Source organism: Onychostruthus taczanowskii, unplaced genomic scaffold (assembly GCF_017590055.1).
Source record: "Onychostruthus taczanowskii isolate IOZ18803 unplaced genomic scaffold, ASM1759005v1 scaffold37, whole genome shotgun sequence".
NCBI classification, from domain to species: domain Eukaryota; kingdom Metazoa; phylum Chordata; class Aves; order Passeriformes; family Passeridae; genus Onychostruthus; species Onychostruthus taczanowskii.
In genome coordinates, this window is record NW_024501126.1 from 5,233,428 (window position 1) to 5,251,898 (window position 18,471).

The 18,471-nt window shown below is 38.4% G+C and overlaps 1 protein-coding gene across 1 annotated transcript in view; it reads left to right on the forward strand.

The window, feature by feature from the left end:
• The window catches only part of ADCY2 (adenylate cyclase 2), a 206,987-nt gene that overhangs the window by 63,693 nt on the left and 124,823 nt on the right, over positions 1-18,471 (forward strand). The window contains exon 3 of the mRNA XM_041411780.1: positions 417-578. Coding sequence (XP_041267714.1) covers positions 417-578 — 162 coding nt within the window. The remainder of the gene's footprint in view (positions 1-416; positions 579-18,471) is intronic.

Consider the following 18,471-nt stretch of genomic DNA (forward strand, 5'->3'; position numbering starts at 1 on the left):
GAAATTAAGGCTCTGTGAGGAGTTTGGCAGATTGTTCTGTAATGCAGGTCACAATCAGAATTGACCAGTCCTAGGATAACTTTTTACTAGTAAATAGAGTATCAATAAAAATTTGAAAGTATAAATTTGAAGTTAAATTTGAAAAGTTTGTGTGTGTTTTGTAGGTCTGAAACCATGATTGAGTATCTTGAAACCACACTTTTTAAGTCTAACAGAATGTAAATTTTCAAACTGTCTTAAAAATTAATTCTTCCTAAATCCATTTTTTCAGTGTTTAGCAATGACTTTCCCATGAAAACCTGGTGTGTAACTTTATGCTGAAGACAGCTCAAAATTAAATGCTATTTTTAAAATCTTACTCCAAAGTGAATTTAACAAGCTTCTTTTTTTTTTTTTTGTCTTGGTGTCTTGCACAGGTATCGTTTTTCTTGTTCATCATTTTTGTGGTGTACACCATGCTGCCCTTCAACATGAGGGATGCTATAGTTGCCAGCGTCGTGACCTCTGCATCCCACACGATTGTGCTGAGCGTCTGTCTGTCAGGTACAGCTGTGGTAAAGGAGCACTTGGTTTGGCAGGTAGGTGCTCTCTGGAGTTAATGATTACCTGTGCATCAAGTTGCCTGGTAAATGAGCCAGGAGTGCCTTAGTGGGTGCTTGGGAGTACAAACTTACTTCTGTCTTGATCTCTGAATTGCTAATTCACAGGTAATTCGCTTTCTAATAATAAGGGTGTTATTAATGTTATGTCTTCCTGAATTACACATGAAAGTGGCAGAATCTACAGCCATGTAGCACTGAGAAAAGTTAAATTGCTTGAAAAAATATGAGATGCAGCTGTACTGTTGTAGGTGCCATACCCCTCTGGTTTGTAAAGAATGTTGTTCATCTGGCCTCATTCAGGTCTTGCTTCCAAGACCAAGGATTTTTCCAAGTAGCAAAATGTTATCTTTGACGTTGTTCCTTTGAATACACTCGAGTCAGCTGAGTTAAAGTTCTGCTGTGAAGACATTGCCCTCTACAAGTCTGCTCTAGGTTTTGTCCTCCTTCTGTAGTTCTCAGCCATTCATAGGAATTTTACTGCCTCACCCTTACTGGTCCCAGTGATGAAATGAGTCTGGCTGCCTACAGTCTCTAAGACATTTTAGGAACTCATCTGTGTTTGCAGTTGTGTCTTGAATTGTAACTCAGCTCTGAAATCTACCACATGACATTAATTGAAGATTAATAATTTGTAAAATCCAAATATTAGGAATTGTTTTTCCTTACTCTTTTGGAGAAGATATTTTAAATGGTGAATTATTATAATTTTTTAAGAATTAATAATTATTATTGTAGTACTGTGACAATACCAGCTGACATTGATAGAAATTTGTGTTTTTTATGGAAAACATGAGATTTCATTCTGAAAAACAAAGATGTGTTTGGTTTTTTAGTATAGTTATGCCATGTTAAGGAAACAGAATTTTTTTAAACTTTTACATCAAGACATTATACTATTTGTTATGAATAGTATTAAGAACAAAGCAAATAATAGTTTTGACTTACGTTCTGAGATACTTATGGCTTACTTTGAGAAACATTGTGCCTCAGTGATTTTACAAATGTCCTGCCTTGTAACTTGTTCAGGAAAATAGATTTTATTTCCAGTTATGGCTCCAGGAAGGTGTTCTATGGAATACTGAAATTGAAATCTGGCAAACAAAATATGTTCTAAGATGTAATTCTCTGTTGAAATTTTAAATGATGAGCAAGGTAGTTTCGCTTTTCTCTTGCTGATTTGGATTAGTTGAGTGTCTTTTTGTGAAGTTTGAGAAGTCGTGCTGTATAGTAAACAAGAACTGTGGTCATCTGCAGTTGATATAGTATTTAAATAATTCAGTAATACAGTTATTGATATCTGTAGTGGAAAAAATCAGGGAGAATATTACTCTTCAGTTTTATGTTAACCTATGGCTTTTATTCTGGGCACTGATACACTGCCAAATCAGTTTGCCACTCCTCTAAAATTGTTTTGGGTTAAAGTTGCTGTTTGCAAAAACTATTTTTCTTGCCTGTCTAGACCATTAACATTTGGTATATCTAAAGCAATACTTTCAGAAGGTGTTGTATTTTTAGACACATCACCTCTACAGAATCAAAACAAATAAATCATCATCTGTGAGGCAAAATTATTGTCTTTCATCTCTTCTTTAACTTCCTGTTTCATTCAGAAGGAGTGGCAGTCTTTCCACAGTTTTAAATTTGTTAAGAATTTTTAGTTTCTGTGTTGTTATTAGTTTTCTATTCTGTCTTTGTAAAATGTGCTAAGTGTTATGAACAGCTTGGCACTTATTGGAGGTACGGAGTGCACTGCATTCTTGTAAATTTGTGGGAAGAACTAAGTGATGCTCCCTCATTCTGTTTCATTTGCCTTCTGTACATTTTTAGATTATTATTGTTTATACTTTGGAGTGTAAGCAAAAAGTGTTTGTTTTGTGCTGTTTGCTTTTAAAAATCAAGACCACAAGTAAGGGCTTAGGCTAGAGATACTGATGGCACCAAGAAGAGAAATAACATTTGTCAATGATGTACCTTAAGTTCATTTAGGATATTATAGTATATATATAATCTTGATATGTAGCAAGCATCCTTCAGTAGAGAATACCTGCATCTCCCTTATAATTGCTTCCTATGTTTTGAGACTTCCATTGTATCTTCTTTGAGCTTTCTCTTGGCTGAACAACCTTTCTTTCGTCTTTCTTCTTATGTCAGGTTCTCCTGCTCTATAATGCATTTGATAGGCCTTTGCTGGATCTTCTTCAGTTTTTCAGCAACTTTCAGTGACTAATTGGCATCCTATAGCATTTTAAACCTTCATCATACCTTCAGTGTATGAGAAAGAAAAATCGATGTCCCAAAGCACCTGCTCATTTTGAAATTTGGCAGAGCCTATCTGACTGGGTTTGTCATTCCTTTGTTATCCTCTGCAAGATTGTACATCAACAAAGTGGTTTCCTTAAAGCTGCAAAGATTAGGATGCTTTTGATCCAGGGTCTGTTGCAATTACAGATACTGAAATGAAACCTCCTGCTGGGATAAAGAAGGATTCTTCAACAGACTCTGCTGGTTACATGAAGTAGTCTCTGTTTGACCTATATGTCTCCTGGGGAGAGGGAACACACCTTGGTTTAAAAATCAGGAATGATGGAGACGCGCTTCCACAAGCCTTCATATTTTTTCCATGGCTGTTGAGTGCCAGTGTTAAAATTCTGTTCATCTTTTGTATTAGGAATTTGTCTAGCCTTGTCATGCAGCTTCTGGATCTCGTTTTTCTGGCCGGTAGGCTGACAGACCCAACAGGATCCAATTTCTGTTCCTTCCATGAGAGTGCTTGTAGACTATCATGAATTTGCCTCATAACCTTTTTGTCAGTAAAATAAACGAGCTGCCTGCTTTTGCACTAGCTAAGCCTTCCATCACTTTCACAGTTGTTCTTTGACTCCTCACTTGTGCTTCATCAACATCTTTCTTGCAGCGTGGGCATTTGCCTTTGGAGGAGCGTGCCAGGAGAAGCTGCAGCCGTGCCAAATGCTAATAGGGGCCATGTCTACAAAGGGGTCAGTGTGCTGTGTGCCAGCAGCACAGCAGACACAGCCTCTGTGGTGAAACACCCGGCTCAGCCTCCCGCGCTCCTGTGGGGAATTCAATGCACAGCTGCAGGACCTCTGACGGGAAGGGGGGAAAAAGACTCCTGTGTTCCAGCCTCAGTTCATGAAAAAAATGACTGTGTATGTATGTTCTGGGTTTTTTTTTTCTGTTGGAAATTTTAATCCTAGCCTTTACAAGATGCACAGTCTGGAATCTGGGACTCTGCTCCCTCTTTCCAGGTGAGAATCCTACTGCCAAGCAGAGGATGTTGTTCTGTGTGCTCCAGGACTGCTCTAAGAGAACAGGACTCTAATTCTGATGTCAAGGCATTTGGCTCAGAAGACTTTCATAACTTTAACATCCCTTTCAGTTATTCCTGGAATGGAAAGTATTTAACTGCCATCTCTTCCTATAAACACATAACCTGTTTTCCCCCAAACCAGAACAGATTCTAATCAAACACTTGTGTTTTTCCTGTTCTATTATCAACTAGTCATCCAGTCTGATCTCTAAAATAGGCTTGATACTATCATTAGAGGTACTTTTGTTCTTAATCCGTTTAAAAAAACGTAGTAACCAAAATAATTAAGCATCTTATAATCTTCCATTTTTCTTTTCTTCTATGATTTATGTGACAAGTCTGGTTTTTTATTTTAGTCTTTTAGTTTTCCTTTCTCAGCAAGCTCTTGCAATAATAGGTGCTCTTGCAATAATTTTTCATGAACTGTGGCTAAGTGTTTTCCAAACCTTGGCTAAATCACTACAAACTTCCTTTTTAATTTTTTTTTTTAAGTAGTGTTTTTTACCTTAGAGGATTTTTTTATTTTTCTTTTCTTCTATGATTTATGTGACAAGTCTGGTTTTTTATTTTAGTCTTTTAGTTTTCCTTTCTCAGCAAGCAATATAGGTGCTCTTGCAATAATTTTTCATGAACTGTGGCTAAGTGTTTTCCAAACCTTGGCTAAATCACTACAAACTTCCTTTTTAATTTTTTTTTTTAAGTAGTGTTTTTTACCTTAGAGGATTTTTTTTGGTGGCTTCTTGCAGCTCTGTAAAAGGGTTTACTTTTAAAAGCACACAATTGTAGTCAGGCAGAATGCATGTGTGCATACATACAACTTCATGTTGGCTTTGGACTATGTTCAGGAATGCATACACCAAAAGGAAATATGTTGTAGCAACTTTTATAAAAGTTTTTCTTTGTGTGATCTCATAGCCTTAAGATAATATTCTGTTGTGGTGGGAGAAAAAAAAAAGCTAAATAAAAAATTTATTTTCAGGAATGTTTGAATTGGGAAATTCCACGGCATCATCCACAAGACCTTGTGCATTTGCCATCAGCTAAGCTGAAGTCTCCTCTTACAAAATTAAAAATCAATGATTATGGCCTATTCAGGAAAAAAATAAATAAACAAACAACAGTGAATTGAAAAAGGGAATTAGATTTATTAAAAAAATAATTATCAATTTCTTCATCACTACACATCTTGTAACAAATTAGACTAAAAGCTCATCATCAGAAGTGTAGCATGATTTTCAAAGATGGACAGCTTTGGTTTTCATCTATAACATGCAACATATCATGCAAAAGGCATATACCTTTTGTTTAGAACACTGATTTAAACTCATCTGTTAACTTAGTCAATTTAAGAGGTGATGATATTTGCAAAAACTGTTTTATGTAATAGAATGGCACAGCAGAAAAATAAAAATAAAAAGCGCCAGTATTCATTGGCTTATAAAAGAAGAAAATGTACAGCTCTAGGGCTCAGAAATAGAGTAGAAATTGGTTTATGCTGTTATCACACAGTGCAAGAAAAAAAAAATCATGTTTATTAAAAAAGTCTGGGAAAAAAGCCCATGTCTTTAAGTACATCCAGTGCTGTAAAACCCCTGAGGCTGTAAAGCTGCATAGTGAAAGTTTAAAGCACATAGGAACTTCATTCAGTCTGAATGTCAAAATGCTGTTACTGGGGGCTGAATTTATCCTTTTTCCTTGAATACCTTTTTTTTGAAGGAGATGGGGAAGGATTATTCGTGAAGGTAAAGCAGCTTAAACAGCTCCTGCTTTCTGCTGCTCAGTTTCACGAGGTGAATCGCTGTTGTTCCTGCTGCAGGTGTGGAGGGCGATGACTGCCATGGAAGGAGGGAGGCTCAAGGAGGAATTCCTTGTATTCCTTGTAGGAACAGCTGCCACTGTCCTGTACCTTGTGCCTTTTTCCCTCTGCTCTCCCTACCCTAGCAGCAGTCTGGCTCAGCACATTGTGCAGCAGCTGGGAGCCTGGAAGGCTCTGTCCTGCACTGCACAATGCAGCAGGCCTATTTTTTATTATTGCACCTTTTTTTTTTTTATTCTTGATTTTATTCTTTATCTAGGCAGATACTGAAATGCCATCTGCTGTGGGTTTTTAACTAATTTTCACAATCAGCAGATGTACTTTGCATTTCACTTATTCTTTAAGACAATCTGTACAGTTTGGATGTGCTTACAAAGAGGCCACTTACCTACAAAAGTATATATAAGTAGGAGAATGTACACTTGCATTTAAGAGTATTTAAACATAAACACAGAGAATATTATTGTCTTCCAAAAAGTCCTTGAGGCTGTAAATGGAAGACCTGTAATAGTGTGATAGAAGATTCAGCAAAGTCCTAGAATTGTATTGTGAAATGAAATCATGTGTGCAGGTGGCCTTGTGGGTTTTCAAAAGCACCATTTACCTGCAGCCCAAAATCAGCATCTAAGAAATACATAGAAAATAGTCCTGGTGAGATGTGTAGGAAATCATCAAAGTACAGAAGATAAATAATAAATGCCTCCTTTTTTTTTAAAATCATGGAAATATCTGTATGAGTTCTCAATAACTCCAGTTAGCATTGATTCTTAAGCTTTACTGAAAGGATTAGATTGACGTTCGTTTTAACTTTGTTTAAGTTCATATTTTTATCAGCAGTGAATGTTTGTTTATCTTTCATACTACCTTAGCTTTTCCTGTTCTAAAAATGACAATTTCTTGCAGCAATTTTTAGTTTTCTAAAATATAAATTAATTTGTTGAACAAGTGCCCAGTCTTTCAGTCTGTCCTTGAAATTATAAAATGTCTGTGTCATGCTCAACCTTGAGGCTACTATACTTCCAAAACTGCAAAAAAATTGAAAGAGGTGTTAGGAAATTCCAGTACTTCTAGGCTGAAGCAGCAACTAAACTGTCACCCATACAGCATACCTTTTGCAAGGGAGTTGTATTCCAGATTCTTCTAGAGATGACTTTAATGTAAATAACTGACCAGTAAAAGGTTAAACCCCATGAATTCAGAATTTTGTAATACTGTCCATCCAGATAATTTTTCTTGGGTAAAGAATCTTAGTTACTTCATCTGAGTTAGTTTTGCTAATTTCCTTCCATTTTCACAGATGCTGGCCAGCCTTTTCAGTTACATGGTACTTTTACAGATTGGTATTTTTTGTTAAATTTATTGTGAATTAGTTCTTTTCTTACTGCAGCTGGAACATTAAGTTCTGTGAATGATGCTCACTCTAGGCATGATGCTTTGTCATTTCATGTACTCAAAGAATTACTGTATAGCTCTACATATCATTTGGAAGAATTCTGTAGAAGAATTGAAAATGTCTTTCACTATCAATATGTGAATACATTTCCCCATCCTGTCAGCCACTTTTAGTGCAGCATAAAATGTGGATCAGGAGCACAAACACCTGTTGTTATGTAGAGAAGACTGGTGAGTCAGAGTGCACCTTGCAGTGGTTCAAGACCCCATCTCTTTTAGATGTCTGCAATAGGATATGATCTTTCTATTTGTCATCCAAGCCCCTGCCATCCTCCAGTGCTCAGCTGCTAGTCAAGTAGAAGTCATTCCACTTCCAATCATCTTCCAAAACTTGCACTCCTGTGAACTCATGGCAGTGTGTGCTCATGCAAGTCCCTGGGTATCCCTTTTTTCCCTCAGCACACTTCTGCCATGTGTTTCAGTAAAATACTGGCTGTAGAGCTGCCTTAATTGGAGCTTCCAAGTGTCCATCTTGTAGGTCCTGTGATGGAATCAGTTAATACTCCCAAATAAGCATGTGGAAGCCAGGAGCAAAGGAGATAAACTTCTGCCACATTTTTGGTTTTTTTTTCTTAGCAGCTGTAGCTATTCTGCTGGTACAAGGGGAGCTGTTCTCTGGCCCTGGAACTGGTAGCACAGCTTTTGTTTACCTGCCTAAACTCCCGCCCCTTCTCTCTTCCCCAAACACGGCAGTCAGGTGTCAGCTTCTTCCAAAACACTCCTGACATATTCTGTCCTCTAAGACATGTCAGGGCTCTGGGAAAATACTTCTTTGCCCAGATCAAAATGGTGCTAGTGAGCAAGGTAACAGCTATACAGAAGCAATGATCATGGAGCTCGCAGCTGCCTTCCACTCTGGTTTAGCAGCCGAGACACAGCTGGAGGAACATCAGCTGCAAACCTTGAAGTAAACCTGGGTCTGGTGCTGGGTGATATTGTTTAGTGCTGGGTGGACAGTGGGACTGGATGGTCTTGTAGGTCTCTTCCAGCCCTGATGAATCTAAGATTCTGTGCATCCATCAATTCTTCACAGGGATTGCACCTTTGGAAATTGCACTGCATCTTCTATTCCCTCTCAAGGTATATGTGTTCCGACATCCCCAGTGAGTGGCATCGTTATTTATTATTTGTGGGCCTGAGAAGAAATCATGTCTCTCATGTGCCTCTCTCTAGTTATGTGTAATAAATTATGTTTATCTGCCATCAGTTTAGAACTGGTTCTGGGTATACTAAAGACTGTATGCTGCATATTTGCTGCAAAGGTCACCTGCCTGGACTCTGCTAGCTCTCACCTGTTTCTGAGTGGGGCAGTATGAGTTACAACTTTGATTGCAGCATTGTGCAAACAGCAAAGGCTGTAGTTTGTCAGACATAAAGTTATGTTCATGAATCTATTTGCAGTTTTATTTTATTAGTTTCTTTGAAGATATATTTTCTCCCAGATGTGTGGCAGTCTATCAGCTCAGAAGCCACAAGGAAACAGGTCTGAAGTAAGCAAGCTGTCTCTGACCCAGGCTAGGTCTGGTCCACAGGCTTTGGGAGTTCAGGCTGTGTGAAAGCACTTATGCTACTCTGAAAACACAAAGCTGTGCAGAGATCGGTCTGCATCTGAACCTTAGGCCAGCTTCCATGTCTTTGGATATACAATAGCACAGTTAATACTTTTAGTCTTTTAACAAATAGTTAGGACTTACCAATGCTGAAATAGCATACATCTGCAGAAGATTCAAATGCTTATGGGTGCCCAGAAGTAAGGCTGATAGGTTCATCACTGACTGAACACTCAGCAGGATAGGAAACAAACATGCTAAAGGAGCAAAATCACCCTAAAGGATTCCAGCAGATGTTTTTTTCTCTATGCATGCTAAATACCAGCTACTCAAGATCCCAGTGCCTCTTGTTCAAACAGTTGTTGCCACTTTGTGCTGCTGCAGAAGAGGATGAAAAGAAGGACTTGAAAGTTCATTAGGCCAGTTTTAGACTGGGGGAAATTATTGCAACATTGATGAATGCAAATCAGTAGGTCAGATTCTGAAGCATGAGATTCTGAGTTCTTCAACACAGGCACACTTTTGTGTTTTAGAAGCCAAAACTGAGTTTTACTCCAAAAAGATAAATCAAGCTTTGCTGTGAAGAAATTTGTTTATTTAAAAGATTTCTAATGGCCACTTAAACAATCTTCTTTGTCTTGAATACTCTCTCACTCTTTTTGGTCCTAGTTTTGTAGCCTCTGTGTCACAGTAATATTACTTCAGGTTAACCACAGCAGGTTTGTGTGCCCTATTCACTAGTGTTATTTGCTACACTTTGCACCTAGGCATGTAGACATGAGTTCCTGCTCAAGTTATTTTCAGACAGGAAAAGACTGTGTCATGATGAGCATTTACTCACATATGTACTTTTAGTAAAACTGTTTGGATTATTTGAGGAGGTTTGCAACATCTTGTGTGAGAGAGATTCATACTCTGAATGCAAATAGGAGGTGTGCAATTATCCTGTTTCCTCTAGTATGTAGGTGATGAGACAGTTTTAGCTTCTGATGGAAGTCAGCTGGGGTTTTGCTGCTGGTCTCTGAACGCTGACTGCTGCTGACCTCCATGTGCACAGACACGCACACTGCTTGGCCTGAGGAGTGAGTCATTAAAATTTGGCCTCTGGAAAGAAGAAGACAAATAGTGACATAGTGACAAGGAGCAGTGCTCCCAGGTGGTCTGCCTGCTCCAACCAACTCACCCAGGCCAGCGGGCAGGAGCAGAGAGAGGAGATGGTGTTCTCCCTGTGTGACACCCGCAGAGGCTGTTGCTGTAGTGATGGTGTCCTCAGGGTCCAGCAGGGCAGCAGAGTGGTGGCATTCCAACCCCAGTTCTTTTGCCCTAACAGACTATTTAGATCTACTCATTTATCATGTTTAATTTATTTCATAACATCAAATACAGTCAGGTTGGTTAAAATCCTTAGGGCTTGTCTTGCCTTCTCCATTCCCTTTCCCCCCTTATTTTTTAATAAAATAAGCATAGGATAACAATTCAAAAGTCTTCAAAGTGGAGAATAGTCACAACAAAAAAAGAAAGTACAGCAAAAAGGAGGGGACAGAGAATAAACATTAAATTATCTGTGCAAAAATGATGACAAAAGCATAAATGCTAATAAATAGGAGAGGTAAAATACTGAAAAGTTGAAAAGTAATGAGGCACCTTTAATAATGTTCTCTATTATTTGCTCTAAGATTTTGCTTTATTTGCTGTTCAGTCATCAACTATGACACCAGGGGTTTTCTTCTGTATTCAGTCATTTAGACAGTAAATATTTTCCTTTGGTATTTGGAACTTTCTCACCTCAGTTCAGTTTATTGATGCTGCACCAATGATCTCTGACTGCAGAGATGATTCCCATTCTACTCTTACTGGTTATTGACTGCATCACTTCAGAATCTCTTTCACATGGTGCACATATAGTCACTGAAATCGTTATCTAGTTATTTTCTCTGAACTACATTATTTCATCTTCTGTTGAGCTGCATTTTTTAAAAATATTCTTGAGTCAAATCCTGGGGTTGCACACAAGCAGAGCTGGCCTGCCTGGGACAGTGGGGAATCAAGCAGTAACCTTTTTAATCATGTTCTGTATCCTCCCTGGACCTACATGTGCTGTCAGTCCTAGGCTTTGTTAGTAAACTTCAAGGTTAGAATCTTAGAGTTCAAGGTTAGAACAGAGTACAAATAAAGATCCCACTTTGCAACCCTCTTTTCCTCAGCACAGTCAGTGTTAAATCCAGCTCTGCATTTGAATCACCTGGTGCAGATCTTGAATGAGATACTGATACTGATGCATCTCGAGTGGCAAATTTCTGCCCCTTTCCTTCCACATGCAGCAGAAGGTATGCTGAAGAGCCATTCCAGTCCTGCTGGATCGGCCTCAGCAGTGACTCCAATCCTTCTCATAATAATTGGGATAATCACTGCAGCTGCAACCAGCTGGTCCTGTCTGGAAAAAAAAATGTCTCTACACAGTGGATTTGGATATTTTGGATATTTTCCTTATCTCAGCCTTTGGCTGACAGCCATTGTCTGTGCTTTCTAAACTCCAGTGACTCTTAGATTGGATCACCTGTTATGTCAATGTTAATTAAAAGCTAATCTTCAAAAATATGAAGGAGCAGGGAAACAGTGATAGGGGAACACCAATAACCTAATCAGAGCAAATTGGACACTCAGCTGACTTAGGATGGGATGTTTAGGAAAGGAACCAAAGTGTGGAAAAGGAGGGATCACAGTGGTTTGGAGGAGGAACAAATATGGGAGAATAGATGAAGAAGGCAATAAAAGCAGATGACCATGTGTAACAGGCCGTGGTCAGTACCGTTATCTGGCCATGCCCTGTCCCTGACCCACGCTGTTTGTCCTGTCTTCTTCTCAGCCTCCATCCCTAACACCCGTTCTGTGTGCATGTGCCTATGTGTGTGTGGGGACACCACAGAATGGGAACCTTGTGTCACAGGGTCCCTCCCAGGTGTTGTAGTGGAGCATCTGGAGAGAATGGAGAGGTCTAAGCACTCTCTGTTACTTAGGGGGCTGTGGGTCAGAGGGGCTCAAGAGATGGGGCCGCTGCACATGTGTTTTCTGGGTGTGTATCAGCACGTGTGATCACTGGTCAGCCCATGCTAGTGGTGAGTGGGAGATGAGTCCATGAGCCTGGGATGGATACTGGAGAGGTTAGAGGCCATCTGGCTTAACTACTGGGAGAAGCAGGGAGTCCAAGCCAGACCAGAGACAGATTTGTTTGTGCAGATGGAAGATGATCCAGAGGCTGGCTATTGAACAGATCTGTGTCCGGTTCCTGGAAGGATATATAATGTATCAATGTATGTATTCTGTGCTAAATTGCTTTCATCCTGGTCAGCCAGAGAGAAGAGCAGGACCAGGATGTTGGTGTAGCTTGTGTTTGCCCAAGTACTGCATTGATTTGTGTTTTTCAGTCTGTGTTGATCTGTGTGGCTGGCTATTGGTATGTGTATAACTGCACTTTATGTAGTTGTGACTGGATGGATGTGGGGACGTGGTGTTGCAGCAGCTTTGCCTCTGTGAGACTACCAGTGTCAGAAACCTCTAACATAAACCAGAACCACATACTTTCAAATGGAATTCCATATGTTCATAAACAGCATTATGACTTTTGCCTAGGAAGTGGTTTTCTTGGTGAACTTGATGAAGATTTGACTTTAATATCTGTACAGTGAGTAACACAGGGACAGTTTCTCCTCTGGACGTCCCTTCTCTTCATATTCATATGTAGGATGTGGTAAGCCCTGAATCCATAAGCCATGGTCATAATGAGAAAACATTAAACTTTCATATCTCCTTCTGGGAGTTGCAGGCACGTGTATTTCTGCAAGATGAGGTAGTTGGTTTTTCACTACACATTGGCTGATCAGCGTCAGGGTTCCAGGCAATCACAATAGTGTCAGAGTTAAAGAAGAATAAGTGTAGAAATGCTGCTCCATAATTACTGAACTGGTATGATACATGGCAGTGAAAGATTGCTGCAGGGAGATGCTCTGAGGTTACAGAGAGAAGGGAAAGATTTTCTGATGCAAACTGCCTAAGCAGGCAGTGCTGTCCCTAGAGAGACATTGAGCATTCAGGTAGCAGAGCACATTTTTTTCCTCTTCAATGTCACTGAAAGAAATATAAGGATAGAGAGCAGAGGTGAGCTCAGAGTGTTAGAGTCAAGCCAGAAATGTTGTTATAAATTTTTAAGAAAGATTGAATATCGATTCAGTAATGAATGCACTTTTCATCCCTAAAATATCTAACAGTTCCTTATGTTCTTATTAAAAATTTTTATTAGCTGTTATTTAGTTTGTTGAAACAGCTCAAGCAAGGTAGTGGTGCTGAGATTCTCGTTCATGCTAGGCTCAGTTTGGATGACTTGATATGAAACATAATGGGTGTATCTCAGAGAACTGAGCAGCGGAGAGGTTAGGGCAAGAGCTGGACGTAAGTGTTTCAAGGTGATGCTCCTTTGTGTCTGCAATGCTCTTTTGCAGTTGTGGTGTGTGCAGTTAGATTGGCTACTTTTGCACTATGAAAAGAAAAATAAATCTTCCCTTCATGAAAGTAGGACTGTATGCCCTCACGTTGATAGCTCTGAAAGTGGCACCCTTTGGTTGGCATTGACTATAAACCAGCAAAAGTCAGAAGTCTGGAGATATTCAAGAACTATCTGGACACAATCCTGTGCTATGTGCTCTAGGATGACCCTGCTTAAACAGAGTTTGGGCCAGATAACCCATTGTGGTCCCTTCCAGCTGTAACCTTCAGTGATTCTGTGAAGTCTGCCATTTTATTTTAGCTTTCCAAATTCAAATTTCTCCTTATAAATTGCTGTAAGCTTTCTCTCAATATTTGTGTCTTTCTGCTTCCCTCACACCTTGGTGTAAAATCCATTTTTCCTTGTTTTTTTTTCTTATTCTTTCTTACAAACCTGTTTTTTGCTTCTTTCTCTGACCTAGCTGAGCCTTTAAAAATTTTAATTTATGTGGGGCTTTTTTTAATCCTTCAGTATGGTCCATCCTGCTTACCAGCTTCCTGTGACAGAGAGTTCTTCAGCTCACCTGTGTTGTAAAAAGAACCATATTTTGCTTGTTTCAAACCTGTAATCTGTTTGCATCCCCCAAACTCTTACACTGGAAAAGACTAAACAGTTGAAGAGCTCAGGCCACGCTTTTCAGATAATTTATGATCTTATAAACCCCTGTCACACCTCCTCTATAATTTCTTTCCCAGGCTGCAGAATTGAAAATTGTTTATCTTTCCTTGTTTAGAAGCCATTCCATACCTTTGATCTTCCTTATTGCTTTTCTCTGATCTGAAAGTTTTCTCTTGCACAGTATGAAAGCACAGTCTCTAAGACAGAAAATCCATTAATACTTCATAACATGCTTGTTTAGTAAGGAAGTAGGTCATTGTAAATTCTGATGACCCTGAATAAAGAGGAAAAAAATGACTAGCCTGATGCTCAAGGCAAGCACAAATTAGCTGAAATGTTACTGGTGATGGAAATGAAAAATCTGTGACCTGACCCATGCAATCTTGAGGGGAAGACTCGGAATATTTTTCTTAACAAAATGCATATGATTCTGTATCTTGTGAAGGAGGTTCAGAAGAACTGTTATGCATTAATTAGGGTGAAGTAAGAGAAATAAATATGTTCGCTTTTCATGTCAGAGGCTAAAATGTTGAGGTCTGCTTGTACTAAAAATAATTCTAAAGGAGAAAATAGTGGTTCTGATAATACTGTATTATGCTAAGACCTATGCAGCTAGGTTTGTTTCTGCAGCGCTGTTGCTTATTGGATTACTATCATTATTTTTTTTTAACAATTCCAATTTAAGAATTGTGAAGCTGAATATGAGAAACAAAATTATACTTCTATACCCATATTACTAGGGATGTGGGAAATGAAAATCTGTACTTAGAATCAAAGAATCCTTCCTAGACTAGGAGGAAAAAAAATTGATATTTCTTTTTTTTTCTAAGTAACTCTATTCCTCTTTAAAAAGCATGCATTTACCAAAAGGACATAAAAATAGAAACAAATTTAAAAAAAACCAAAATTGTAGTGTATGTGAATGATAATGCAGTTACTGTCTCATTAACTGGATGCCAAAACACGGCAGTGATAATTGTGTAGCTGCTGCTAAGAAAATTTTCAGAATGCATTATGGATGTTGTGCCTCATCCTGACAACGTCAGTTCACAAAAGAGCAATAAGCACTGTCTCAAAGGAGTGTTATGTTTCAGATATGAAAATCTTCCATTAACAAGCGTCCAAGACATAGATCAAAGTAGAACTACAGTGGGTATGGGCTTGAAACTCATACATATTTTCTTGAACTCAGAATTGCAGATCTGTTCCTATTTTGGTAATGAGCTAATTCCAGTATTTTTCAGGGAAAGTTCACAGTATGTTCTGTGGTATTCAGCATTTTAGCAGTGATAAAATGCATTGCATTATATGATGTCTTGACAATATTAGTGCCTGTGTGTGTGTATATATAATATGCAAAATTATATATATATATAATGTACATAATATTGATAAATATATGTTTTCTCCTCTTCTACACGTTTTCTTAATAGCAAATCAAAGTCTCTGGACTATACTGTCGTGTTTCAGCTGTGATTAGTGAGGTTCTTTGATTACATTTGTATCCAAGTACCTTCCATTTTATTTCAGTGAGTCCAGCTTATTAAACACATCTCAGTATCACAGGACATTTTTATAAGTCTGAACCCAAGTACAGAAGCCTTCTTTCCACAAATTCAGTTTCTTCATCAAGTTCTTGTACTTTGCCATGATGTCAGCAATGGGCCATCAAGTTGGACTGCTCATAGCTTAAATCACAGACCATGTGAACACAGTGCTGCCTCTGAGAGGGGCAGAACAGGCTTGGACAAGAAAGTTCTGTCTATACATCCTAGATAGATTGAGACTGTCGAGGTTTGGTTTTCTTTTGCTGCCATTTCCAGTGTTTAAGGGAGGTGGAGAAAGCTGTGGTAAGGGACAGTGCTAAACCACAGTGTACATGGAAAACTAACAATTTATTTTTAAAAGTTGTTAAGTCTCCTACACTATTACACTTATATAAGCAAGCTCTTGGAAATAGAACAGCAAATATGATTAATGCTGTTTTGGTGGTTTTGTTTTCCCCTTTCCCTATAGTGGTATGGAGAAATTCAAATACATTTAACAGAATGTTAATTCTCCTCTACTTCTATGAAGTTTGTTGAACTGGATGAAAAAAGAAAATAAATCCTAAGCTATATTCAGTTACATAACTACTTTAAAATTCTACATTTTCCAACGGTAGAGCAGTAATAACATTTCATCTGTGCCAAAGTGCCATGTTACATTGCTTTGGGATTCAGAAGAGCTGACCTGTGTCTCTCTGGTTTCGTCTCTTGAAGTCCTCTCGATTTATTTGAAGTCCTTTGAAGTGTCATCTTTATGCTTGATGGCTCCATTAATTCAATTTCTTTATTGGTTAAATGCTGATTTTAATATGTGGGGGTCATACAGTTTGACCTCAAACATCCTATGCTACATTTGTAGCATGAGGACAATTAATGCAAAGGAAAAGCTCAGATCTGGAGTAGAAAATATCATCTTGTATTTGGCCATATTCTTGTCTCTTCTGAACAGATCTGATGAATATCATTATGTATTTTGGGATCTTTCATATGGTACATAAAAGATCATCTTGTTTTCTTAAAGTTTTTAAAAATTCAATATAACTTAATGGGTTTCCTTATTGTAACTCTGTTTGCTGTCTCCACCTGCACTGTGGGCAATTTAATTACTTTGCACCTGAAACATGAAGTGTGTTGTGTCTTCAGCATGAGGCTGGAAATCATTATAACCTTTACTTGTCCAGGGCCAGAAAGTACCTTAGGGTCTAAAGTGTGCTGTTCAAGTAGAAGTAAAGACTAATGTGTAGATTACAGAGCCAGAAGGAGCTGCAAGGATCATTTGGTGTCACAGTGTTTGTGAGATCAATATTGTGTTCTTCACCTGACAATTCTCATCAAGGCTTTTGGCTCCCTCCCCATGCAGTTAGTGTTGATGATGATTGCCTTTGACAACCTTTGAAAGCAGCACAGAAAGAAAAGCAAAATCTGTTTCTGCTCGTCTATCACAGAGCTTCTAAAGAGCCTTTCTGTATCCACTCTGACACTGCTATACCTGCTCTTTAAAATCCAGATTGATCTGGGTCTTAACTTGGAGGAAATTCGATTCCAACTTGTGAATGGACTTTCCCATCACCATTAAGGCTCAGAGATATTTGCCATGACCTAGGTCATGCTGACCTTAATTAAAGACCAAGTGCCCATGTCTCAGCTAACGTCACACTCTATTTTCATAGTCCCTTGCTGCAGTGGTTCCTCAGAAAGCTAGCAACTGAGCACAGCACAGGCAAGGAAAAGACATGCAGTTAACTTGTTTCCAAAACATCTTTATTCAAATGTGATTTAAATTTCCTCAGTTATGGAAACATTTCCCATGATATGATAGAAGTTCCTGTAACTACCATAAACATGCAGGATGGGAGGCAAATCTGGAGTATTTAATTTGTTTATTTATTTTTAACAGCAGTAACATGCATGTCTCATCCAGAATGCAGCACATTAAACTTAGTCATTTTCCACCTACTCTCCCTTTTGTGTTGTTCTTTTTTTTTTTTTTTTTTTTTTTTTTTTTTCCTCTGCAGCTCCTGTATTACAGGCTCTTTTGTGCAGCCTGTAAATTTCTTCCTTGCCTGGGGACCCACTCTGGAATGGGATCATTCCAGGCTGCCTGGGCTCATAGAAGAGAGGGGAATTCAGCAGAGGCAAGGGCAGTGTCCTTGTGGGGCACCACCTTCTTCTACTCCCTTCCCCAGGGAAGGCAGTGCAGCCACCAGGCAGCACTGCATCCCATCACCTGCTTTAGAGCAAGATGGTTGGCAGCTCTAATCTGCTAAATTTGTTCTACTTTTCCTCTTGTGGACGTATCATCAATTTTCTTTGAAAAACAAGTATTGTGAAGAAGAGAGGTTGTTTAATGGAGGGTGGGATATAATATTTTTCATATTTCAAATATCAAGCTATTAAAACAAGCAGAAAATGCCAAATGTGGGGAGCATAAAAATTATTTCTGTGCCACAAAGTATTAATTTTGGGAAATGTTTAGCATCCAGGATTCATCTTGCAGCCTGGTCTGTAACTGTGAGGGATTTTCTCAGACATGTCCATGACAATCTTGGTGTTTTTATAACCACCTTGGTCAGCACCATGTATTAATCTGAGTTAATCTTTAAGGCAGTTGATTTGATTTTAATATTTCTCCCAAGTATGAGTAATAAAGAAGTGAATAGACTGAATATAACAATTTCTGTATTTTAAAATTTTATACATTTTCTTCTACTGCACGATAATTTATCAATAATTCTAATAATTTTTTTGTTTTATTATCTTCTGTTACTTGGCAGTAACTTACTCAGTAACTTACTCAGTCCTTAATTATCCATCTGACACTAGTCTCTAGTTGCGGTAGGAGATTAATTTTGTCCTTCATCCATGATAGAAATTTTCAGTGTATTTCCAACTATTGTTCTATAGTTTGTTAATTTTTATATGGGTTTTTTTAGCATATGAAATTATAATCTTTTGGGTTGTGAGGTGGTTTATTATTATTAATTTTGTTAGAATTGACTACTGATGATTGTTTAGATT